This window comes from Microchirus variegatus, assembly GCF_963457635.1.
Source record: "Microchirus variegatus genome assembly, chromosome: 12".
Taxonomy (NCBI): Eukaryota; Metazoa; Chordata; class Actinopteri; order Pleuronectiformes; family Soleidae; genus Microchirus; species Microchirus variegatus.
Genome location: NC_139813.1, coordinates 20,066,473 through 20,092,968, shown reverse-complemented (window position 1 = coordinate 20,092,968; position 26,496 = coordinate 20,066,473). Strand labels below are relative to the sequence as shown.

At 43.5% G+C, this 26,496-nt stretch overlaps 1 protein-coding gene across 1 annotated transcript; it reads right to left on the bottom strand.

Moving 5' to 3' along the window:
- Nucleotides 1–133: 133 nt before the first annotated feature.
- crybg1a (crystallin beta-gamma domain containing 1a) lies at nucleotides 134–22,296 on the bottom strand (the record flags this gene model as incomplete). Its single annotated transcript, XM_083898578.1, has 23 exons — nucleotides 134–663; nucleotides 1,390–1,552; nucleotides 2,361–2,519; nucleotides 2,681–2,804; nucleotides 3,841–3,980; nucleotides 4,573–4,705; nucleotides 5,689–5,801; nucleotides 5,897–5,926; nucleotides 6,432–6,558; nucleotides 8,781–8,926; nucleotides 10,915–11,038; nucleotides 11,254–11,408; nucleotides 11,771–11,806; nucleotides 12,549–12,675; nucleotides 13,848–13,987; nucleotides 14,218–14,374; nucleotides 14,468–14,586; nucleotides 15,525–15,563; nucleotides 16,057–16,221; nucleotides 16,465–19,852; nucleotides 20,557–21,512; nucleotides 21,654–21,956; nucleotides 22,249–22,296. The coding sequence occupies 23 exons, from the start codon at nucleotides 22,294–22,296 to the stop codon at nucleotides 575–577; spliced, it is 6,981 nt and encodes a 2,326-aa protein (XP_083754704.1). The 3' UTR covers nucleotides 134–574.
- Between the last annotated feature and the right edge of the window lie 4,200 nt (nucleotides 22,297–26,496).

The window sequence follows — 26,496 nt, the reverse complement described above, 5'->3', positions numbered from 1 at the left end:
CTTTTAAAATCCGAAACATTTAATTTAGTTCCAACAAGTGCAGCTCTCTTCTACTGTACAATGTACAGCACATTAATAGACAAAAATACTTTTATTTTGTTTACATTACAAAATACATTTCTGTGTTGTAGTGATGATTAAATGCTGGTGAAAGACATTTCAAACAGAAACACTTCTCTCTTAAATGTTTCCTCCTGTTTTGCGAGCAGCTGGATTAACATGATATAATAACATGACATTGCATTAAAAAAATACATGGGGGGGAAAAAAGTGGTAACACTGTTTTTAAGTAAATTAACATCAGGCAAAAGAGAGATTTATTCAAAGAATAATCGGAAAAAACACACAAACCTTTGGATATATTACTAGAAGTGGAAAATATGAGTTATTAATGTTGTTGCATTTTATTTCAGTTGATTGCCTTACATTCGTACTCGCGTGTATATACGTAATTCCCATGTGCGCCACCTCCTCCGCGATGGAAATTATTCAGTTCGTTTTACGGCGTACCTCAAAACACAGCAGAGCCGTACCTCCGATAACATCACGATCCTGTTCAGCAGCTCGGAGAATCTCAGAGAACCTCCACGTCCCACCTCTGTTGGGGTTTGTTTGGATCGAATGAGTTCAGAATGACTTGGGTTTTGTCAAAGTGGCGACCCCCTGAAAGAGAAAAAAACGATTCTTTCAAATTATTCTTTCATGGGTAGTTAATTTAAAGGTTTAAAGTCTGTTTCTTGTTTTCTGTATGCTTCTTTTTACAGTATTGCATTACATTTGAATGGAGAGAATAATGATTTGCACCAGAGCCTTATTTTGTCCACTAGGTGTCACTAATTGACAGTGAATAACCACAAGAGGGACTCTTCTTACAGCCAGGTCGGTGAAAAGGTTGGTCATTAATGTGTCCACCTTGCATTCTAGTTATTGTATATATTATATAACTACTTCCATAGTAAAATAGAAGCCTTCTAACATTATTAGGTGATAGTATACTGTATAAAATCCAAATTTATAAGCCTCGAGATCCACAATTTGAGTTTGAAAATGGAAAGTCAGTTGCAACCAAGCACTTACTGCATGATACCAGGTGTTCAATACCCATTTGTGAAGCTTTATCCGCTATTTTCCTTCAAATGGGAACATCATTTACTGTAGAAACACTGAACTATTGATTGAGACCATTTTCTTCTCAGGAAAATGTTGAAAATGACACTAAAGAGCTCATTTTATGACTTCTACTCAAATGGAAGTTATTGTTACAACTCCCCAGGTGTCTTAACTGGAATGCTACATCCATATATGCATCTGGCAGACTCATCCCACCTAGCAGGTAGTAGAACCTATATATGTGGCTTATGATACCGAATGCCAGACACGGATTCTCACCTTTGACTTCCAGAACCAGATCAGCAGAAGGGGTGTAGCGGATAAAGCCGTCAGGGGTGATGCTCCACAGGTGGATGTGCTGTTCTGGCAGTGGGGCGAGAGCTAAGCGGCTTCCTGCCATGGTTACGCTGCCGCTAGGACACAAACAGCACTCCTCCAGCAGCTAGAAACAAGAAGAAAAGGAGCCGATTATTTTCACCAACACCCACTTCTGTCTTCAACAATTGGTATTCATTCCTACATCAGATGACCCAGCGGGAGTCGGCAGTGATGGAAATTACCTCACACATGAGTAGAGTGTTTTTTCCCCTTCTCTGTGAGAAAGCAGGTAAATGTCTGCCTCTTATTGGGTAAGAGTTAAACCTCAAGAGCGATGAAAAGTAATCTCTATTTGAGCTTAGCTTTTAAAATATTAACAAATGTCTGTTATATTCATACCACGGTGAAATATGTCTACTAATGCTCCACACTAGTCTGTATTTTTCAGTTCGGCTCCACACGTCTCTGTATTCCTTCAATTTAGCCGCGTTTTGATCTCATTTCACTCGGCCCCGTTCCCACGCTGCACATGTCGAGAAAGATGAAGGCAACGGTGACTTTGTAACCAGTCGGAGACAAAGCTGCAAGGCAGTATGACGAAAAGTTTCTGAAGCCAATTCTAGTCCCTGCTCCCCTTTGTTCTGCTGAGTTAGTCAGGTCTGATAGTATTGCTTGACAGAGCCTGTTTTCAGACGAAAGACAAATAATGTTTGTGTTCGCGAGGACCAAACAGACGCGGAATAATAACGTGAACAACAGAAAGAAGCAGGGTTTGGAGGTGATGTCCGTGGAGAACAAAATGGCCACATGCTAACAACATAGAAAGTAGTGTGAGCTCATAAGAAACATCCACAGATCACTTTTAGAAAAACTAACCACTGCCAAACATACTGTATGTATGTTCTTTTTTACATTTACAAATGTAGTTGTACCTTGCAGTGGAGATATCCGTTGTGGTAAAACCAGATCTGCTCAAATCCGTTTGTCTCCTCCATTTCTTGTATCCGCATCAATTTTACATCAGCCAGGTCACCGGTTACTGACATCAGCAGGCCCGACTGTCTGTTCCTCACACAGAAGTGCACTTGTTTCTGGAAAAGCAACAAAGAAATGAGGTTTGTGAAACAGAAAACTCCAAAAGTTAGAATGCTGCAAAGGTCAACAATGTCCAAAATCATTTCAGAAAACAGCTAAGTAGTAAATTGAATCTGTGTTTCTGCTATGTGCCGTTTGTGGAGCGTCGGTTTTTCACCTGTGTCAGAGGGCGAAGGGACCCGATCTTATTCCAGCCGCTGAGCTTGCGCCAATCGATAATCTCGCCGGGTTTCAACAAAATCTGAGCGCCGAGGTAGTTGATTCCCTCGTACAACACCCACCTGACAGTCAAAGGAAAGACAACAACAACACAGTCAACCTCCACATTATTCAACACATGCAAAGCAGCGGAGGATAAAAACAGCAGATTATTCTTTTTTGGTTTGTTATATTTTGACAGCCAGCGAGGGCATACATTTGAAAGCAAAGCACGACGTCTGAAAGAGAAAAAAAATCTGTTCCCTTCCTTTATGTAACAGTTGATTCCTCTGTCATTATGCTGCTATTTTGGTAATTGCATTATTATAGGTTGTGGAAAGCATCCTGATTAAACAGAGGTTGATTTAAAAATACACCGAAATCACAAAAATGATTAGAAGCAACAACATCCGCTTGTTACTGATCAGGCAGCTCTGTGATTTGGAACATTCCCAAAAGCCCACATTTGACCCTGTCCAAACCTTACTTTGTGCATTTTTATGTCTGCCAAAGGGGCCTTTTAAAAATGTGCTGAGCTTCACAAAAATGACCAAATTCACTGTGACACTGAATGTTTTTTGAGCTGAGTAGCTTTGGCCCGACCGCGGTAGGAATGTGCCACTGCGGAGACGACTCTGGCTCGACTGTGAGCCCTTTATTTATTTCCTCCGGGGCCGTGACCTCGCACCCGCAGCCCGAATCTCGCACATCAGCAGCAGGTTTCCATCAGTGCTCCATCTGTCAGCTCTGTCACACGCCAGATAACAACCCGGCGGTGCCAACTTTTACCGGAGAAATATGTAACGCGGGCTTGTGTTGATTTGTCGTCTACAGGACGAGCGACTCGCTCAAACGTACATCTTGTTTTATTATCTCTGAATCTTTCATCGTTTTCTTTGTCTGTTGAGATTAACGTGCTCTGTCACCACCATCTCTTCCTTATGATTACAACAGTGGGTGCGGTTTCTGACACTCGGCATAAGGAGTTAAAAAGAGAAGAGGAACCAGCAAAGAAAGAGGTGAGTATTATGCATGAGCCTGTCAACTCACACTGACAGGGAGAGGAGACTTGGGGTCACTGATTCATGTCCCCACAGATCCAAATTGCCATGTACTCACATGCCTCCCTCCACGAGCAAGGACTGGACTCGGCTGCAGCCTCCAGCCAGCTGAAGGTTGACTGATCCGTCTGTCAGAACCACCCTCTTCCCCCGCAGACTACCGCGCTCGAAAAGCGTGATGGAAGGCAACGAGAACTCCTGTCAAGTGAGAGAATGAAAAAAAAAAAAAAAGATGACACATTAGAGGAAGTAGTGGGCGAATACAGAACCCCATGGAGAAAAAAAAGGACAACACTCGCGCACTTTCATAAATTTTGCCCTTTTCTAACCACAACAAACCGCTTGTTTTCTTGGTCCCCACTCATGTGACTCACTGGGAAGATAGTTTTTATATAACATAAGCTAACATTATCTGCAATTGTGGTTCCTTGGCTGAAGAGCAAACACAAATAACAGCACTCGTGAAGCAGCAGACGACAAAGCAGCATTAGCATTCATTGCAGCAACAAAAATAACCCGAGCCTTTTCGTTGCCAGATCAATTGAGTTTTCACCGTAAAAACAAAACAAAAGAGCTGAAAGCTGACCTTAAAAACACTCTGCAGCTTCACGCGCCGTGATTTCATGCAACCTGTTCCAGCAGCTTCGTATTAAGTGTCTCTTTTTAAGCAGTCTGTTTGGTGAAGTTAAGTGACAAATCCTTTCAAATTCATTGTCTAATTTCAAGGGGATCAAAACGCGAGTGGATTTTTAAGCAGGGGGAAAACAGAAAGAATAATAAAGAAACTTACAAAGCCAACAGGCTGTAGTGACATGATGGATGAGCTTCCATTATCGCAGCCCATTGCTCTCAGGTCTGGGTAGCTCCCCTCTTCGATCACGTACATCCTGCCAGTGAAGTCCTCGCCCTCGAATGCCAGCCAGCTGAAAGTCATTTATGTAATAACATGACAGGGAAAGCATAACATGAGATGACAGCCACTGAAAACTATCATTACGCTGCTTAAATACTGACACTGTTGATGTACACGTCCAGTTAGATTTGTTGCGAGCGCACAGTAAGTTATTATACATTATTAATGCTTAAAGACGCTGTGTGTTTTGTCTTAATGTCTTACTGAGTTTCAGCATCTGTATCTTAATTGGGACTTAAATTAATGCAACTCTCAACTCTTTTATGAACTTGACTATTACATTTTCACGTCTTAAAAAGCGTCCAGTAACAGGATTTAGACTTTGCCGGAGTTCCAGTTTAATTGTTCATCTGTCTTTTTTACCTCCCCCTGACATCTCATTATACACTACTCACAAAAAGTTAGCGATTTTTGACAAGAATATTCCTATGAAAAGTTCATGCTACAGTGCTATTCTACCATGGAAGCAGGGCATTTAAGTAGAAGGATGCAATGGTTATTTCTTTATCTCAGACAAAAGAAATCTCACTTGATCAATTTTAAAGTGTTGTCTTGGTCTCATGATGTCAAAATTTGAACACCATGATGAGGACGACCTAATCTCTAATCACCTTGTTAGAGAACAGCATGTTATTCAATAAGTACTGAAACATTGAACAATTGGACATGTGCATTCAAAGGTCTAGAGAAGGTTAACTTAAGTTCACCTGTAAAGGTTATGGTGCATTTTAAGTGCATTCTGAAATTTTAATCCAAAAGCCAAACATCGCTATCTTTTTGTGAGTAGTATATATCAGCCATCTTTGAAAAGTGTGACACAGAATGTCTTTCTTGGACATTTTATATAATAACTGTAGCAGCTAAGGGCCATGTAAACAGACCCCGAGGCCCGCGCATAATATATATTTGCAATTCAACTCGATTCGGATCACAGCTCTTTTTTTGCACAGTACAGCATGGTGAAAAAAAATGTTGTGATCATCTTCATCTCACCTGCCGGCCACAACCTTACAAGAAGCCACAGAGAATTCATATGGCAGGCAGGCCACACTGTCCTCCAGAGAGACGACGGGGCCTTGAAGGCTTGAATCGGAGAAAAGCTGCACCTGTAGTGAACACCATAATACGCAATGAGTCATCCGCTTTGAGCCACACACACACACACACACACACACTTTCATCAGATAAGATGTCATCCTACCTTAAATTTGGCGGTGCTCTCAAAATCATCCTGAAAACAAAAAACATGAGGACAATTAGGTAAAAGGACTACCTTTTTTTGGTGTGAGCAAAAACCTTGACAGTTGCTTCTGAGCGTAGCTTCAGGATGACTCACCACCATTATTATCTAACATGTTTTCTCTTCCAGTCTTGTGACAAGTATTTTCCCCCTCTTATCCCCAGTGGATTCATCTACTCATGCTTTGCCGCGCGGCCTTATGGTCTTAATGATAATCTACTGGACAAAGAGTTTCCCCCATCCGTCCAAATAGCTTTTCGTTTGGTCATATGAATATTGTGACTGGTCACATGCAAAGACAGAAAAACAAGCAAACTGTGGTTGTGTATCTAGGGAAGTGAGGATTCAGCCGGCCCTTTAATGTCACTGAATTCTTCAGGAAGTAATCATGGCGAAGCGAAACATGACAAAAATGGAAACGCTGACCACTGCGCCTTGTACAGCACGACATACAGTTACGGTTTTAATCACAAGCTTTCTGAGTCATTATTTTTACCAGCATAACAGGCATCGCCGAGGCAACTCTGGACTGCAGCGCGCCCCAGTCCTCTGGGCTTCCATACAGGCCTTTCTCCAGGATGTAAGACTCACCACAAAAGCCTGGTTCTTCAAACACAACCCAGCTGGAAAACAGAGGGAGCAGAATAATTACCATTTATTTATTCTAATTAGCAGACAAACAAAAGACCTTTGTTAAAGTATTATTAATTCTTTCATTTCCTGCATGTCAAACGTTTTTGGTCTGTTACCAAGTTGACATTTTCCTCCCATGTGATGGTATCTCAACAGTCGATCGCATTGTTTGCCCACCCGCTGCTAATGTGGCATGTCTTGGGTTGCCGTGTGTGGGTGTGGGCTGTCGGTTATTTCTGCTCCTCCTCATCCAAACAAACAAACAGGGAACACGTTTGTGAGCCTGCGTGTGTGTCGTAACCCACGAGACTACAAAACAATTGTCTCTGCGCTAAAGCAATGCAAAAACAACACAGAGGGGCCAAGTGGGCGCTCAGAGGGGTGGCAGCACAACATGGGTGAGGCTCCGTGTAATAACAGGCTCGCGGCCACCGCCAGAATAAGCCGTATATTTCGTAAGAATCCTGCCTCCCAAGGAGAGACAATACGTTCCAATCCACATTATTCACCGACTTGTTAGTCCCTCCCTTGGGTGATGGCACATCAGCTTCTCATGTTCTGCATTTCATTAATGTGATTTGCTTGCCTGGTTTTGTTTACTCCTGCATTTTTTATTTTGGCTGAAACTGAATTATAATGTGAGAGGGAAGACAGACTCTGCACTATATATAACAACACAGATGAGAAAACTTTTTCAGTGTCCCTGTAAGGTCATATGTAGGTTCACCACCTAGTGCGTGGTAAGTGGTAATTTTGTTGTTGACGTCATTATTCTGCCTCTGTTTTGTCATCAGACACACTTACTGTCATTATATGACTAATAGGGCTGTCAAACAACACAGTATGCGCAAGTTTGTTTACTTCTGGTGTGCGCTGACCTCTGACATGAAAGACGGGAATTATCCACGCGAAACAATCACTTGTATGAGAGATAGAGATACTAGCTGAAGATAGAGAGGGCGGAAAGTTTTCATTTTCGGATTGTGAGAGACGGAATCATCGATAAAACAAAAGTTTCCTGGGTGTCGCAGCACCATTTACTGACTGACTTTAATGACTGGAAGTTGCAATCCTTTGCCTTGACCGGCAAAAAACAGATGCGCGAGACCTGTGTGGAGGAATTCCTTGACATCGGGAAAAGCAAGTGGCAAGCTAACCACTAGTCACTGATAGTGTCTGTAATATACTGGCAGCTGCCTGGCGACTTCCATTTGGACACCTATACTCTGCGCAGCTGACCGTGCTTTCGTTCTCTTTTGTTGTGATGTTAGCGCATGTTCTTGTTGTCATACAGGATGGCAGTCATCCATGTTGAGCCTTTATTTAAGATTAAGATGACCTGGTTGGAACTTGATAAGCCTGCGCTTATCGGCCTGAGTCTCTTTGAAATCACACATTTCTTCATGTGTAGTTCTGTGTTTAAAAAAGAAAGATACAATTAAACAATGCCGTCTGAAATCCACACTGTCTGATGACTCATTAATTAAGTCATTACTTTTTTTTAAACTATTGACAGCCCTAATGCCTATGTATGGATTGCATGGTTGCGCATTTTTGTTTTGCAATTTTATCTTGCATTACATTTTCCCTTGTATGCTTTGAAAATCGTTTACTATCTAATTATTTTTCCATTCTTCTTCTTCTTCTTCTGTTGCTGTAACACAAAGAATGTTCTCTTGAGGGATTAACACGGTGATATTCTATTCTGTTCTTCTACTCTACTATACTGTATCATATTAGTATCAAATCGTATCATGCTAGTATCATCTTTAATCCCTCTGCAGAAGGGTGTGAGGCAGCATGAGCCAACTTTCACTGACAGAAAGTCAGGTATGACAGACTAAACATTAGTGAACTAGGTTATCTGTCTGGACGTGTCAGCATGGGCGCGGCACCATAACTGCTACGCACCTGAGACCTGTAAAAAAACGTCAGTAAACCGCAAAACCCCAGAATCTAATTATCTGGCTGAGTCATGGGACTGTGTTCTAGACAGATTATGTTTTAATGTAGTTGCTGGATGAGCAGGAAGTCAGAAGAAAAGTGTGTTGATAGTCTCTTCTAGTGGAATTAATACATACAGAAGTATTTCATTCAGTTTAGTTTATCAGGAGAGATAATGATATTGTGAACCAGTCTGACCTTTTCCTCCGCATTGCTGTCCACGCAGCAGAGGAGGCTTTTACGGATAAGTACGATAATTGTCACTTACACGCCACTGATGACATCAATCGACTGTGTCTTGGTGCCATAGCCGGTGTCATCCATGTTAATGACAGGCACCGAGAGGTCAACGTTCACGCCCAGCTTGCCAAAGTCTTTGTCGCTGAACATTTTCAGGTGCGGTGACATGAAATCCTGGAACAAGAATGAAAAACACCTGATTAAAATATACAGACAAATGTCGACCTTTTTTTTAATATCATGCCTCATTTGGAAAGCAGAAGAATCATCAGGCGAATTATCTCAACTACAAACCAATTAAATTTTTCATCAAGGATTAATTGTGAAAGAACATGAACTAATTGTTTCGATTTTCCAACATTAATGGAAAAACCAACGTTTAAGGTTTGTTAATGTTATTGACATCTACACTGAAAATTAAAAAAAAAATTTTATCTTATTTCTTTTCTTTTCATTGTGTTGCCTGAATAAACCTTGTTTGACTCCAGTTAGCTTTGTAAGATAAGTATTTTCCTTCTCTTTACAACGCAAGGTTTATGAAATACTTAACAATCCAGCAATCCATTATTATTATCCTTTATAAAAAGGACCAAAACTATAACACTTCTCCAGTATCGTCTTCTTCTTCTTTTGGCTTCTCCCTTTCACACTTTTCAAGGCCACCTTACATTAAAATGCACCCAGCAGGTTCATGAAAGCAAAGAAATGTATCCACAGGCCTTCAGTCATTCCAGTTATAAAAAACAAACAAACATATACACAGGATTTTCAAAGCAAGAGCGCAGAATATATGAGTAAATGGTGAAACCTAAGGTGAAGGTAAGCAGACTGACACATCAGAGCAACCTTCTGTATACGCTCATAATAACAGCTTCGTTCTCCACAAGTTTATTTTATGCTTTCAGTTTCAGTTATTGACCCTTAACATTTCGCTTTTATGCTCTCCATTCCCGTCCCTGCCCCTTTTTAAGACCGCCAAACGCCACATTTAAGGATATTACTTGACATTTTGTAAAGGTCTAGTGCGGTGGTGCTCAACCTTTTTATCGCAAGTGCCACCTGAGAAAATACTGAGCTCTTGAAGTAAATAGGTCAGTGACAGACTTTTTCACAGGAGGCAGATTTTATTCCCAATAAGATAACTTGTTCTCTCATCTATCATCATCCTCCACTTCATCACATACACTTCAAACGCTGGTATTGTGCAATTAGATGAAGAAGGAGCGAGCGATGAGGTGACTTTCGTTTTCTACACACTCTACGGTTTAAAATTCCTCAGCTCCACTCCAGCCACATGCCCTGGTACAATACAGTATGATCATATTGTCCACTGGTGATACACGTACCACAGTTTGAGAACCATGGGGGTAAAATGTAGGTTCAATTTTCATTTGGCGGAAAATGAAGCTACAAAAATTGCATGAATAGTGTCATGATCTTCCCTATCAGTCATCTCATTCACCTCAGCTCCCAGTGTTGCCACCAGACATCCAGAGATCTACAGCGAGCCCAGCTTCCCCTCGCTGGGTTTTCATTAAACTGTCACTGAACATTGTGGTAAATCAACTTTATTATCAACTGCCTCTGTGTACTGCTTTTGGGTCATTCCCTGACTCATTACAAATAGTTGTTTTTCATAAACCAAACATCTTTTGTGGTTTTGATGCTAACTGACGGCTAAATAGGGTCAAAGGGAAGGCTGAGATGATGTGATGGATATTCATCTGCAACATGTAACTTCACCAATTAATGATGCTACACTGTACCTTTTAAGGTTAACTAATTTAATTTAAGATAAACAACCCAAGAGCACCCAATTGCTAACCATGTACAGTACATCAAAAGCTGTCAGTTTTGATGCTAACTGATGGCTAAATAGGTTTAAAGGGAAGGCTGAGATGATGGTTATTCATCTGCAACATGTAACTTGACCAATTAATGATGCTACACTTTACCTTTATGGGTTTAATTTAAGATAAAAAACCTAAAGAACATTCAATTGCTAACCATATACACTGTCAGCAGTGCATGACAGATAACATTTTACTTGATATATTAATCTTTACAAGCCCATGGTGGTAAAACCATGATCATACATCACACCACGCTCAGTGTTTGTCACGTTACTGATGAACAGTGAGTTAGTGTAGTGCTGTACTCACAGCCAGTATTGGTCGCATTGACAGGAGCTGCTCTGAACCTCCCCAGTCGCTGCAGTCCAAGAACTCTCCTTCCTCCAGGATGTGCTGTTGGCCCTCAAACCCAGGTTGGCTGTAGCCCACCCAGCTGGTGCGAGAGAGGAGATGCAGAGATATCAATCAGATTACATAACCTCAAAATCCCCGTCTGCCAACAAAAGGCTGGCCCTGACCAACAGTTTTTTTTTTTGTGAGCCAATTTGCTCGATGCTTCTGTGAGTCACGCAAATACAAATTCAATTGTGACTCGAGCACATACGAGCAAGAATTAAGAAGAAACAAAACAAAAGAAACAAAACTCACAATCCTCCAAAGATCTTTAACGAACCCACAGCCTTCACTCTGTCAAGGTCTGCAATCTCTGCAGGATTGTCCTCTTCAGCCTCACAAAAGCTGAACACCTCGCTGTCGATTTCTAAAAAGGTGCCCTCAAAGCCCGGCTTTTCATACACCACCGCCTGAAACACAGAAAGGACAGGACAAATTATAAAATTACATTTTGTTAACAGCCTCAAAATACGGCTCTTTTGCATGACCCACAATTCTCTAATTACCCTCAAAAATGCACTTTTCTTTCTTACAATGAGACTCAGCGACACTGTTTTTCATTTTAATATCTAATTAAGTTCAGTACATTTCTACTTGTACAACTGTTAGATTTAAAAAAGGCTATAATCAGTGGGGACACAGTGGCTTAAAGACTCAACAAAAAGGGAAAATCGGACAAAGAACTAAAGGCTTATTGTTAAACAGCATTTTTTTTTTTTAAATAAATGATTAATACATGAACGCAGCTCTTCAGGATAACAACTGTACGTACCTTGACTTCACTTGGATTCTCCACTTTAAAACCACCCTGCAACAGAGAGTCATCATATTCATCAGTACACAAAAAACACAAGACCTTCAGTATTAAACTTATTCTGTATACCATTGAAAAAGAGCCCAAAAAAGGGGGCAATTTACAGACTTTCAGACACATTCACAAAAGCAGGAAAGTCTCAGAAGAGTCCAAATGATAGGCTGGCATCTGGCTTGAGGCTGCAGGAAGCAGAACACTCGCCCTGCTTCTCTTTGCCGCACTCTCAGATGAGTTTAGACGGACGTTAACCTGAGATTATTCACAGGAACCAGGCAGTAAAAATCTTCACAGAATCTCTAGAGTGACTTCTGTGGGAGATTTGCATTCACCCATGTAGCCCCCCCCCCCCTCCACAAAACCTCTGAGGTTTAGTGTCGGAAAGCAGATTAACACACATAACAAGCTTATGAAATGAAATCCCGTCCCTATGGCTCACTAATTGCTGTTCATTTGCATTTATTATCAGCATCTGCACAGAGAAGCCATGAATGCTTCATGAAGCCTGTGGATTCAGCCTTTCATGGGGAACCGTGAATGTCTGTACGATCCAAATGTTGTCAGGATCGCGTCGGGGGAAAGTGTGGCTCAGGAGAAGCGACTGGACGATTTCTGGCTTGATTCCCGCCTCCTGCAGTGTACGTGTCCAAATGTCCTCGAGCAACGCACAGACTGCTCAGTGAGATGAAAGCCGATGAAGTAAAGTATCGCACAAAAACACACACACACACACACACACCATTTTAAGTGGTCTCAGAGATCCCACGAAGGGTGACTGAAAGCCCCAGGCCTCAGGGAAAGGGTAGACTCCCGGATCCAGCACAGTCAGCATTCCCTGGAACCCAGGGTCGCTGAACAGCAGCCACCTGGAGCATAAACAAACACCCACGTCAACATTATATACATAAGTTATCCTTATTGCTAGTCATTTAATTTCCATGCATTTATTACTGAAATCAGCAGCTACTATGTCCTCACAACACAATGAATGATTGATTATTTTAAACTTATTCAAGACAAAACACAAAAAAACAACAACATCATTTCGGAATTGGATGCTTCAGCGCAACAATCCCTTTGCTGTGGGCAGCGTGTGATGAAACTCTGCCTCAGCCTCTGATATCCAAAGCCATTGTCGTGCAACACAATGCTTCATACCAATCACCACATGTAAGAAGAGGACAAAAATCCCCCTCCCCCGCCCCCGAGGCCAGTGATGCCAACCTTGTGGTGATAAAAGACATACTAACGGGATCAAATGAGTCACTTTTGCTCTGTGAGCTCGACCAAACAAGTTTACAGTACATTAGTCAGACACAGAAGGTGTGCACATCTGCTGAACGCCAAAAACTGCCAGCTCAGATGTTGAGAAATGCTGGAGCAATGTCCAAAATTTCTTTGGTTTCTTTCTACCAAAGGTGCCAAGGTAAACCTGCAAAAATAGCTGTGGGAAAAAAGGCCTGCTGTCGTTAACGTCCTCGGGGGGCAGCGAGGGCACAAATGTCCTGAATGCGTCTGCAAAAAAAAACATTCCATTGCCAAATTCCCTCCACAGTCCACACCTTTAATGTCTTTCTCACCACGTTTTTTTTTTTTTAAACCGTCTTCCATGCAAACTCTCGCTCTTTTCTAACATGCAAAGACAGGCGGGGACATTCCTGAGCAGGGAAATGGGTGAGTCAAACCAAAGGCAAAGATAAACACTGGGGAACTGAGTAATGATTATTATCTCTGAGCTATTTGTCAAAGCCAGACCCGGAGAATCCCATTAAAGCGACAGCTCTTCAATGCATTAAACAGAGCAGGCAGCCTCTCCTCCCTCTAATGGCTCTGGCTGTCAATAGCAATGCAAAAATCCATGCAGACACCTGAGATAGTCTCATTAGCCTGCACTTTACTGTTTTTTCATATCCTCATTTTTAAACACTTTGACATCTTTTCACCATTCGGATCAATCGCGATAAGTTATCTCAGTCTCTTTGTTGAGCTAACCGACCAAGATCTGGCTGATTGATTTGCTAATCGAAGCCATACTTACACCCCAGAGTGCACCTGGATGGAAGCGGTGCTCAGCGGGATGCCAAACGAGCCCGTCTCTATTGTTTCGTCGTGGAAAGGCGATACTCTTCCGTGGCCCTCGGGTTCAGTAAACAGATCGATATGGGGAGGGCTGTAATCCTGCAGAGACATGGAAACAAGCACCTGGTTTATAAGCAGCGGGGGCCGCACAAGTCCTTAAATCATTTTCTCCTGATCACATCTTAACAAGCGTCCTATTCCTCTCGGTTCTGAGTAGGTCTGAGCTGAATATCAATCAAGTAATTACCTTTCGCGGGGGGAAATGCAAGGTGAGAGCAATGCAGATATTGAGATAGGAAAGGCCAACGAGGTGAAATAGTCGGACTCACCCAGACTGCCAGTCGAATGGAGCCGATCTGCATCGGCGGGATGTCCTGGGGCTCTGTCTCCACGTCACTCTCTGCCCACATGTTTGCCAACTCTAACGCCCCCTCCTCTAACGCAATGCAGCGTCCCTGGAAGCCCGGTTTCTCGTGGAGCACCCAGCTGTGGTGGTGAAAACATACATGTAATAAGAAGACACATCCAGCAGCACACACACACTTCCCGAGAAGGTTCCAGTTGAACACTGCTTATTACCATCCTCGCACGACCTTCACGGATATGAGAGGCGACAGCTGCATCGACGTAGCGTCTGCGACGTCCCTTTGAATCTCGTACACTTGGCCGCTGAAATCTGCTTTCTCGAATAACACCATCTGTGTGAAAAAAGGACGGATTAACACGTTAGCTGCGAAAAGAAAAATAATATATACAGTATACACTACCGTTCAAAAGTTACCTATACAATTTTTTTATGTTTTCAATTAAAAAGTCACGCTTTTATTCATCAAAAGAGTTGCATAATGAATGGTCTAGACATTGCCAAGATTAGAAATAATGCTTTTTATTCAAAATAATAGTTTTGGCCTTCAAACTTTGCTTTAAAAGAACCAGCAAAACTGTTTTCAGCTGTGCTAACATCATTGCACAAGGGTTTTAGCCTTCTAACGCAATTAGCAAAACACAATGTACCATTAGAACACTGGAAATGGGCCTCTATACACATATGTACATATTCCATTAAAAACCAGACGTTTGCGGCTTGAATAGTCAATGTATAGAATGTATTTCTGATTCATTTAATGTTGGATTCATTGAAAAAAAAAGGTGCTTTTCCTTCAAAAATTTTCTAGTCATTTCTAAGTGACCCCAAACTTTTGAACGGTAGTGTATTTACATGTGCACTTTTTATTAAAGTAAAACAACTGAAACTATATCCAAGTGTGCAAATTATAGCACATTGTATAAAATAAAAATAACGCCCAAGGTGTTAAACACACAACTAATTAGCCGTAAGAACTGGGTGACTCGAAGCAAAGAGCTAAAAGTGTGCGAACGGAGAACGAAGCTGCACAATACGGCAAAACCGCAGGTCTTTAACTGCGTTGGCAGCACTGTATTCTGTGATTGTAATCACATCCAGCTGTGAACTTGCCTAACACTGCTTTTTTTTAAATACTCTGTTTACCCCCAAGAACAGCATATGAAAAGCAGATGTTCCCAGAGAACAGAGGGTTGTCTGTCAACATTTTTGTCTTCCATGTTGTTTCTTATAAGGTTCTATAAGTGGGCAAAACTGTGGACATTACTATACCTTTCCTGGACGCTTGTAAAATCCTTTGGCAGCTCTCACCTACAATGCAGAAACACACACATGCAGTCATCACCGTGGCAAAGACTGACAATGCATGACAGAGACACATCCTGTACTTCAGTTACAGTATAATACATTATGGTGCTCACATCAGTGTTCAGAACATTTTGTACATGATTTAATGACTCAATTCAATTGTCCTCCAGTATAAAATTATTATAAATCACTGTATGACCTTAAAAGAAATGTGTAAAATGTAGATTAATGTGTAATTGGTGGCATAGAAAATGAAAAATGGAAGCATTTTAGCTGCAAATTAAGTCAAAGGGACAAGAGTGTGTGTCTCAACGCACAATGCAAATACTGTGTAGAAAGAAAAAAAAACAGGTGGAGTTTTCCATGGAAAACAGGTTTTAGGAGCATGGCTTCTGCTGATGCAGCAAGCAGACTTGGCTCATATGGGATATAGCCTACTGATTTATGACACTAAACACCGACCTATCCTTTAATAGTGTGTATGAGGCCCACTTACATGATTGCCAGTAGGCCGTGTTGGCAGAGCAACAGGCTGCTCGGGCAGTGGAGAGGGTGTGTTTGGAGGAATCACAGGAAAACATGGAGGCGCAGCATCAGGAAGCACCGGAGCGGCTTTTACAGCCAGGTCTACTTCACCTTCACTCGCCATGATCTCAGTGACCTGACGAACAGTAAACAAGCGGGTTACTGTCACGTATAAACATTCGAAAAACTTTCATTTTGACAATTCATGCACTGATTCTCGTTGGTGTTTTTGTTTGTTTGTGTGCTCGCTTTTGCTATGCTTCGACTTGTCTGTGCATGTGAGAGGAATGTCACCAGTGGAATCTCTGTGTTAGGAGGACGACAGCACAAACAGACACTTCTTTTTAAATAAAAATATATATAGAGAGAGAAAACTAACCTTTGTATTGACTTCCTCCTCTGCTTGTGTGCTTTGCACTGGTTTCGCTGGCTCTCGCTGGAAGTACTTCTCTAAATAGTCTGGCAGCTTGATGTCGTGGAAGGAAGGAAGTGACGGTCCTGAGTCACTTCCCCCAGCCTCTGCAGCCTGAGATTCCTCTCTTCCGCCCAGGGCTGCTATGTCTATGATTGGAGCAGGGGCAGTCGGGCTTGGCGGAGGCGGCTGGGTTAAAGGTGGAGGACTTCTCTGGGGGGTTCTCGTCGGCGAATCCTCCTCAGAGCTGGTGGCTTCTGCCTCAGCTTGAGCTGCATTCTTCTTCCCTTTAAAACTAGACGTGAGGCTGCTGAGGACGCAGCTCCCCTCCAGGCGAGACTTCACCTTCACCCTATTGTCTGTCTCCTCCGTGGCGTCCACCTCGTCGGGAGCATCTTTTTCCCTGAGTCGGTACTCGGTGTCAAGGCTACTGAGCAGTAGGCTCCGGTTGGCCAAACTAGCCCTCGCAGGCTTCAGGCCAGATTTAGTCTCTGTGGTCTGGAGTTTGGCTAAAACACTTGGCGACGTGTCCAAGCCGAAGTTCTTCTTTTTCCTCAAGCCAAACTTAAACTCATCCGGGTCGAAGGTCTTCTCAAAGCGGGCCTCCTTGATAGCCGGCATCGCGAAGGGCGGCTGAGGTGGCCGGAAGTGGTAGTGTTTGCGCGGCGGGAGGGAGAAAGGCGCACAAAGCTTCTTTATCTTCTCGACGAAATTGTCGTCATCAAGCTCGTCAGAAGCGTCCAGGAGATTGCTCTCACTTCCAGACGAGGTCAGTTTGGCCTCGGAGACTTTAAGTTTCCGTTTAGGAAAGTCTACATCCAGCCAGCTAGAGGGAGCATCGTGTTTGAAAGAGTCGTCTATGCTTAGTCCTTGTGGCAAATGGAGCTTCTTCAGCGGTGAACGCTTGGTTGGTTCTTGGCTCGGCTTGTTCGCCTCTGGGGAAGCGGGCACTTTTGGAGTTTGACTCGTTGGCTTGTTGCTGTCGTGCAGTTCCTTTTTGATAGTGAGCAGTTGTGACTTGATGTCACCATTAGGAAGGCTTGAAAGTTCATTCGGTAGTAAACTAGTCAATGTTTTCCCTGTCACGCGATCTGTGGCTTTAACGGCGTTGCTATCAGAAGGACACGGTGCTGGTATTTCTTCAGCGGCTGTGCTTTGTGAATGGCTGGAAACACGTTCCTTTACATCTGCTGAGATGTCGCCCTCTGAGGGCACTGTTTTGACAGTCGAACTTGTTTTCCCGTCATCTCGCTCCGCTCGCTCGCTAGCAACAGAGACGGAAATAGGAGAGGGCTCTTTAGCGGACAACACTTTCTCTGCCACACTCTCTGCCTGTGCATTTATCCGCGCCGGAGAGTCATTAACGGCTTTTACAGACTCTCCCCCAACTGCTGCAGTTGCTTTGGTCATAGGCTTGGAGCTGGAGAGCTCAACGCCATTAGCTCCACGTGCGTGTGAGTCATCAGGCAAATTCCCCATTTTTTCCACCGATACAGAATTAGACTGTGGTGCAGATGAAATGGCCACAGGCTCTGTGTCTGTTCCACACATTTCCACTGGCTTTGTTTTCAGCTCGGGAGTCACTGCTGCTGCCGGGGCTCTTGTCAAGGGCCCTGCATCACTCTCTGCATGACTTACAGCATCATTAGTGTTGGTGACAGCAGGAGCAGCAGTTTCTTCAGGATGACTGACCTGTTCAGGGAGCTCCACTGTTGAGCCGATGTCTTTAGCTTCTGCTATGTCTGTAATAGCTACTGTAGATACTGACCCCTCTTTATTCGCAGCAGTGTTTGTTTCATCAGCCTTAGCAACACGCGGCTTTTCCACTTTACCTTGTTCACTCTCTGAAACTGTGGAATCTGTGGTATTTTTATCTTGATGCGGGAGCTGCTGTGGTTTTTCTTTTTTTTTCCTCTCACTCTGACTTCTTTGTTCACTCGCTGCCTTTTCTTCTTTCCCAGCACACTCCCTCTCAGACGTTACTGGTTCTGTGTTTTTGTTTGAATCTTGCAGTTTTATATCTTCTGGACGGGGCTGCTTTTCTTTTTTTGCACTTACTGCTTCGGGTTGCACTGAAGATTCTTTATCTGATTTGGGGGTTTCGACAGGTGACTCCTGCTCTATTGAGGAACTCTTCTCAACAGGCCGATCAACTGCTGTTGAGGGGGATGAGTCTGAATGTCCTTGGTTGTCCTTTAAGGTCTTTTCTCTCTCCTGTGTGAGCACAAGGCTGTGACCCTCTGCTTTTTCCTCCTTTGGGGCTAAAATAACGGGCTCCTTGTCAATAGGCGTCTTTGTTCCACTGCTATGAGAGGCAGTATCTGGTTCATCTCTCTCAACAGATGGCTCGGGCAACTTGTCCTTCCTGTTGATTGATTTGTCAATATTCTTTGTAAATGATGGCCCTATGCTTCTGTGTTCCTCTTGGTTTTCGGACACTTTCATTTCTTCTTTAAAATCCTTTGGTTTAGTGTCAGCCTGTTTTTCTGATGTTCTTTCTGTTGCTTTATCAGATGATATTGAGACTTTGGCTGTGGGCTGTTTACAGGCAGACACTGTCAACACTGTATCTTCCACCTGATCTTGTTTTATAGCGGTGACCTCCGGCTTAGTTGTTGCTTTGTTTTCATTGTTTGGGCTTGTGGGACTGGCAGGCTCTTTACTTTTCCTTCTTTTAGAGCGCGAGCCTACTCTGCTGGGACCTTTGGACTGTGAACTAATGTCACTAGTCACCTCTGAAGAATCACCTGCTCCTTTAGCGGAGTCAACGGATTCACATGTTGTATCCTTATCTTCTGTTTTCGCGGTCTCCGTGTCTTTCGGTTGTTGTTTTGAAACGGGAACAACATCCAACCCTGCAGACGTGGTATCTTGATCATCTGGTTTCAGAGTAATTCCCAACATTGCCTTTGTCTTTATCAGCTCTTTAGCATCCAGTTTAGCCTGACCGTCCAGTTTTTTCAAATCTGATGGTGCACCCGCCACAGATGACGTAGATTTTTGCGGCATTCCTGTCATGGCTGGCCTCTGAGGCAGCACGGTCTTCGCCTCGGATTTGGACGCCTCTGTGAAATTCCTTATTCGCTCCTTGATTGTCATCGTTTTCTCCGCCACAACTGGTCTGGACCTGGCCGGGCTTTGACGTTCGGCTGATTTCGACCGCTGGGCTGGCAAATCATAATCTTTCAGCCTGGCAGTCACTTTCCTGACTGGAGAGACATCAGCACTTCTCGTGGTTTGAAAGCTGTCCTTGTGGATCCCCATCACCCGCTGGCGCTCGAAGAGGCCGATTCTATCTGCAATCCTGCCTGGGACTGGCTTAGGCTCCTCATTACTTTTCTTCAAATTGGGTTGTCTGTGTATTAGAAGAGGTAAAGGTTTTAGTTTAGAGTAATTTGAAAAGTTGATTTTGGCATATATATATCGTATATTATTATGTACCACCAGATAGCTGTGTGTGTGTAATCTCTTCTACACTACTGTTAAAAAATTTAGGGTCACTTAGAAATGTCTTTATTTTTGAAGGAAAAGCACCTTTTTTCAATGAATATAACATTAAATTAATCAGAAATAAGCTCTATACATTATTAATGTGGTAAATGACTATTCTAGCTGCAATCCTGTTTTAATGAAATATGTACATAGGTGGATAGAGGCCCATTTCCAGCAACGGGGGTAGGGTTAGGGTTAGGGTCTCTCCAGTGTTCTAATGGTACATTGTGTTTGCTAATTGCGCTAGAGGGCTATTGGATGATCCCTTGAAAACCCTTGTGCAATTATGTTAGCACAGCTGAAAACAGCTTTGCTGGTTCTTGGAAAAATTGTATAAGTGACCCCAAACTTTTGAACGGTAGTGTATATTTTAAAGTGATCTGTATGTGACAATGTCTACAAACGGCTGTACTTTGTGTTGTGACTCACTGTCACACTGTGGTACACTTACAATATTCCACCCATAGCAGTTAACATTCCTTGTCATGCTAGACAAAGGCTAAACAGGTAGCTTCAAAATGTTCGCTAAGGTGCACTAGAACAATAAAAATTGTGACTTTAACTCACCTTGCATCGACCTCTGTCTTGGGCTTGGTATTTTCTTCTTCTTCTTTGGCATTTCTTAACACTGATTTAAACTCCTGCTTGTCTCTCGCTGGTTTCGGCCCTGGGTTCAAAGGCACATATTTGGTAAAGAGCTTCACCTCGCTCCGGGACACCTTCATACTCCTGCGTTTAGACTCCGGCGTCTCCGTCTTCCTCTCCACTTTGTACAGGGTGTCATTGTCCTCCATGTCTGCGCCCTCATCCACTGCACATGCCACAGTGTCTGCACTGACTGAGTTTGAATCTTGTATGTTTGCCAAGTGCTTGTCCATATCAGGACAGGGAGCCTTACTTTCTCCTCCCATAGGTGAGGCCTGTGAGGTGAGATTGTGCTGGGGGGAGGAGTTCTCAGATGACTCGCCCATGTGAGTGCTTGGACTTTGGCCCTCAGGACTGTTGACCGAATTATCTGATGGAGGGAAACCCTCTGAGGCGACCTGTTCATTGGGAGGCGTTTTTTCTTGGGTGCTGTTGCCCTTGTCTCCCTGAGAGGTTTTCCTGTATTTCCGCCTGGCTGCATTTTTACGCCCCATGCTGTTGTCTGTGTCTGTTTGCTCTTTATCAGGTTCAGGCTGCGACTGCGGCTCTTTGTGCGACGTCACTGACACTCCCCCGAGAGCAGTGTGATAGCTCTGTTCACCAGCCGCACAACACGTCACATGTGTCTCTCTGCCGTGTGCGGCAGCATGTGTTGAGCTCTTCGGTAACTCGAAACCTGGAGACGACTTTGTTGTCTTTGTTAGCGCGTGCAGGTTTTCGGAGACTTTGGTGCGGATCACTTCCTGTCCGATGTCTTTGCCGCAGTGAGTCACGCTGGTTTCCTCCAGGTAGACATGGAGCCTCTTGCCTGTCTGGACCCGTGCTTGTCTGTGTCTATCTGCCTGTGGTAGGGCATGGGCATGGGCTTGGTCAGCGTCCTGTTCAGAAAAGGAAGAGTGATGTGTCAGATGACTGGCATTCTTCTCATGATTCCCACTCACTGAAGAACCACTGCTCTCCTCCCTGCACCCAAACTCCTCCTCTTTTGAACCTCCCTCTCCAGTCTTAGTGCTACTCACAGCAGAGTCGTGTCTGTGGGCAGACTGCGTGGCGTCCTCCTCCTCACAAAGAAAACTGTCTCTGGAGAAATCCCGCGGACTGAGGTCAAAGCTTCGCTCCTTCTCCTCCTCCTCCTCCCAGCGTCGCTCCTCCACCTGGGGTCTCCTCACAGACTCCTCGACTGACTCTGATTTCAGAGCCTCATCTGTGGTTGAGGGGTCATTTTCAGTCGGACTCTTTGGACCCTTTCCCCTCCATGGAGAGAACCAGCTCCCAATGCGGCCCAAGACCCCAGTGCTCGGCTGCTCCTCGGGGCTCTCGGACTAAACCAAAGCAGAGATAATAATTCACACGATTGCCTGCTAATACATGCGGCTGCGTACGTTACACATGCATGTTTCAAAAGTGAACATGTGCAAACAGGTCTACATGAACCCGACACGTGATGAAGTGCAAACAGCATGAATGGAACTACAGTACGGACAAAAGACATGGCAGCAGGCTTGGCATCCAAGAGTAGATATGAGTGTTCATAGGCTTTCTTTTAGTATCGGCCATGCATCTGTCAGCATAGTGACCACATGCAAGAGCTTTATTTGTAACCTGTAAGCTTACCGTGGAAAATACCATATCATTCAGACTCTTTACGTAGGTCGTGAACATGATTTTTGGTTTAGAACAAAAACTCCTACAGAGCATGAAACAAAAAACAAAATCACTCCACCAAGGATTATCAAAACAAAGCAGGGTGAAAGAGCAGAGGTTCAACATACAAGATATTTGTGGCCTTTTTTCTAATAGACTCGTCCATGATTCTTGTATGTACATGTGACCACATAAAAAGAAATACTTTTATTTTTGGCTGTAACATGTAAAAAAGTAAACTCACCCCTAATTAGACATTGAAGAAAACTTTGCTCCTCACTACAGCACACACAGACACAGATTAATGATCCACACCATAATCCATGTCTATCACTGTTGAGGATAATCCTGCTCGCATCCACTGAAGCATCCAACACACACACAACTTCACGAGTGCAGTCTGAGACAGTGACATTAGAGAAAAAGCGCTGCTGATCCAAGTACTGCCCCTGCAGCGGAGCGCGCGCACGGCCAGCCCCGTAAAAAAATGATGCATTCAAGTGCTCCTCTTAAAAAAAAAGTAAAACGTGCGCCATATGTGGCGCAACCTGAAAGTCAACATTTGATTTTTTCCCACGTCACGTCAACCACTCGACCGTTGCGACTGTTAGCTGTCAGGCTGTTTGCCAAAAGTATGTGCTTCATGTAATGATGAGATTAAGACTCAAAATTCTGACTTTGAACTAAGAATTCCCACTTTAAAACTCAGAATTTACACTTTAAACTTGGAATTCTCACTTTAAACTCAGAATTAAAACTCAGAATTCTGACTTTAAACTCAGAAATCTCACTTTAAACTCGGAGATCTCACTTTAAACCTCAAAAACAGAATGTTGACTTTAAAACTCAAAAACTCAAAATTCTGACTTTATTATCAGAATTCTCTCTTTAAACTCAGAAGTCTGACTTTATTATCAGAATTCTGACTTTAAAACTCTGAATTCTGACTTTAAACTCAGGAGTTTGACTTTAAAACTCAAAATTCAGACTATTATCAGAATGATCTCTTTAAACTCAGAATTCACACTTTGAAACGCAGAATTCACACTTTAAACTAGGAATTCACACTTTAAACTCAGAATTCTCACTTTAAACTCAGAATTTTGACTTTAAAACTCAGAATTCTGACTTTATTATCTCTCGTTAACCTCAGAATTCTGACTTTAAAACCGCAGAATTCTGACCTTAAAACTCTGAATTCTGACATTAAACTCAGAAAACGCAGAATTCTGTACATACAGACACTCCGGGTAATGGAAGAAATAAATGTAAGGTGTGGTAAAAATCTGTAGGGACACTTTCAGGGCCCCAATAATTTAACTGCAACTATACCACAGAAAACACTGCACAAAGACTTGACTGCACATGTGCAAGATGCAGCCTCAAAACCTTAAACTTAACGTTTAGTTTAGTGTGTAATGCGCCTGAGGTGTAAGAGGAAGTCCCACATCGACCTAACGATGCCCCTGATTGGGTTACATTTACACACGGGGAGAGCAGTGAGTGGTTAGCAAAGATTTACAGGTTAAATAAGAAAAAAAGAGAGAGAGACCGGGTAAGTCAGGATCACATGAGAAAAAATAACACGTGGAACATTCTCCTCTTCCTCCTCCTTTTCTGCCTCTTGTGAATATATTACCCTGTTGCTACAGGAAACAACAAAACAACAACCTCAGTGCTATAGCAACCAATATGCATATGTAGGAATGTGTGTGTGTACACAAGCTAACTTAGACATAGCAAACAATGTGTCATGTATACGTTTGTGTACATAAAGTATTATGCTTATGGTTCAGGTGAACTTAGCTTGTTCATATTAACCCGATATATAGGACAAAACATTGTACGTACAAAAATGTTATTTTTCAAATCACATAGCACTGAGTAACATTTTTGCCGAACCACCACGACCCTGGTCCGTGTGACGGGTCTGTACCTGAAAATTCCCACACTTCTATCTGCACTTGAAGGCACCGTGAGGCCATGTCCAAACAAAGTTTTCCAGGGGAAATGACGCATGGACTCTGTGGGCTGCTGCTGCAGGGCCCTGTTCAATTCAGCTTCTTTTGGTTTTTCCACATCTGCCTGGTCCTTGTTTCGTTTGGCGGGCGACGCAAGTCAGTGTTTCCATTCTGCACAGACACACTTAACCCTTTCACTTCTAAACGTCTGAGTCTATTGGTTTCAACCTTTCTCCCTCCCTTTCTTCCTCGCTTCCTTACTTCCTCCCTTCCTTCCCTCCTTCCCTCCCTCACTTCCTTCCTTCTTTCCTTCCTCCATCTCTTCTTTACTTCCTCCCTCCCTTCCTTCCTCTCTTCCTCCTCCCTTCCTTCCTTCCTCCCTCCCTCTCTTCCTTCCTCGCTTCCTTACTTCATCCCTCCCTTCCTTCCTCCATCACTTCCTTCTTTCCTTCCTCCGTCCATTTTTTACTTCCTCCCTCGCTTCCTTCCTCTCTTCCTCCTCCCTTCCTTTCTTCCTCCCTCCCTTCCTTACTTACTTCCTCCCTTCCTTACCTCCTCCCTCCTCCACCCTTTCACTTCCAAATGTCTGAGTCAATTGTTTTTTTCTGTTTTGTTTGATGATTTACAGTTTTAATTAAGGCCGAGTTTTTTGTTTGTTTGTGTGTTTGTTTGCTTTTTTTTTTTAAAAAACTTCAGTTTGGCACATTAACGCCACCCTGCCTGTAGGTGTGGGAGGATCCTGGGTAATTAGTTTTTCAAGACACACACAGAGAGAGAGAGAGTGAGTGAGTGAGCATTATTGTCTCAGACATGAAGGCTTGACTTGTACAGTGGTGGTAAAACCCTTTGTCATGAGGGTAAATAAAAACACCCACCCCCGCCTGAGCCTTATTTGAGATGCTCTTTTTGAAACAAGCCACACAATCCACATAAAACAAGTCTCAACACACACACACACACAGACAGTAAAACCAAAACAAACATCGGTCCCAGAGTTTTTTTTGACACAGTGGAGAACTCAAACAGTCCATTGATCGGAAAACTCCCACAAGCCCAGAGTTCATATCATTGCAAGCCCATCACACACACACACACACACACACACACACACACACACACACACACACACACACACACACACACACACACACACACACACTGAGAGAGAGAGAGAGATCCTACCATGATCAGAGCGTTCCTCCGTCTCTCTGCGTCTCGGAAACAAACCAAGCAGCTGCAAAAGCCCTGAGACGAATGCCTCCCTCCAGTGCGCCTCCCTGAGGTTAACCTGTCCTCAGAGGGAACAGGGGAGTCTCAGTCCCAGCTCATTCATTAATATTTAGTGTGGTGTAGAAGCAGCAGAGCAAACGCTGACTCCTGCACGAGGCGACGTCGCACGCAGATGTCATTGTAAATGTTGAAGTTTTTTTTTGTTTTTTTTTCAAGAGGGCTGAGGTAAGAAGGAGGAATCTGCCCGGGCCAGGTAACGCTCCCTCTCTCCCTCTCCCTCTCTCTCTCTCACACCCTGAGGCTTTTTGCATCATGACACAACAGCCAGCTATGGTGGTTCTGTTGTGCATGTTGAGTCAGGGCCACAGGATTATGCACAGCAGCTACAGACCAGGTGCACGACTGCTGTGGTTTTAACACCTGTGCTTTGAAAGAAGAACACAAAGAATGTCACTGGACAAGAGACAAATGTCAAGGAAATCATTGAAATGAACTCTAATAATGAAGCAAAGTTGGCATGTTAGCGTGGCAGCCATTTTCTTTTCCTTGCTGTCATCCCCACCTTCGTCCTTTCCTTCCTTCTATCCTCCCTTCCCTTCTTTCCTTCCTCCCTTCCTTCCATCCTCCCTTCCTTCCTCCCTCGATTCTTTCCTTCCTTCCCTTCTTTCCTTCCACCCTTCCTTCCATCCTCCCTTCTTTCCTTCCTTTCTCCCTTCCTCCCTCCATTCTTTCCTTCCTTCCCTCCCCTTTCCTCCCATCCTTCCTTACTCCCTCCCTTCATTCCTCCCTACCTCACTTCCTCCCTTCCTTCATTCCTTCCTTCCTCCCTCCCTCACTTCCTTCCTCCCTCCCTCACTTCCTTCCTCCCTTCCTTCATCCCTTCCTTCCTCCCTCCTTCTTCCTCCCTCCGCTCCTCCCTTATTTCCTTCCTTCCTCACCCCTCGCTTCTGTCCTCCCTCCTTCCTTGCTCCCTCCTGTCCTTCCTAACTCCCTTCCTTCTGTCCTTCCCTCCATTCTTTCCTTCCTT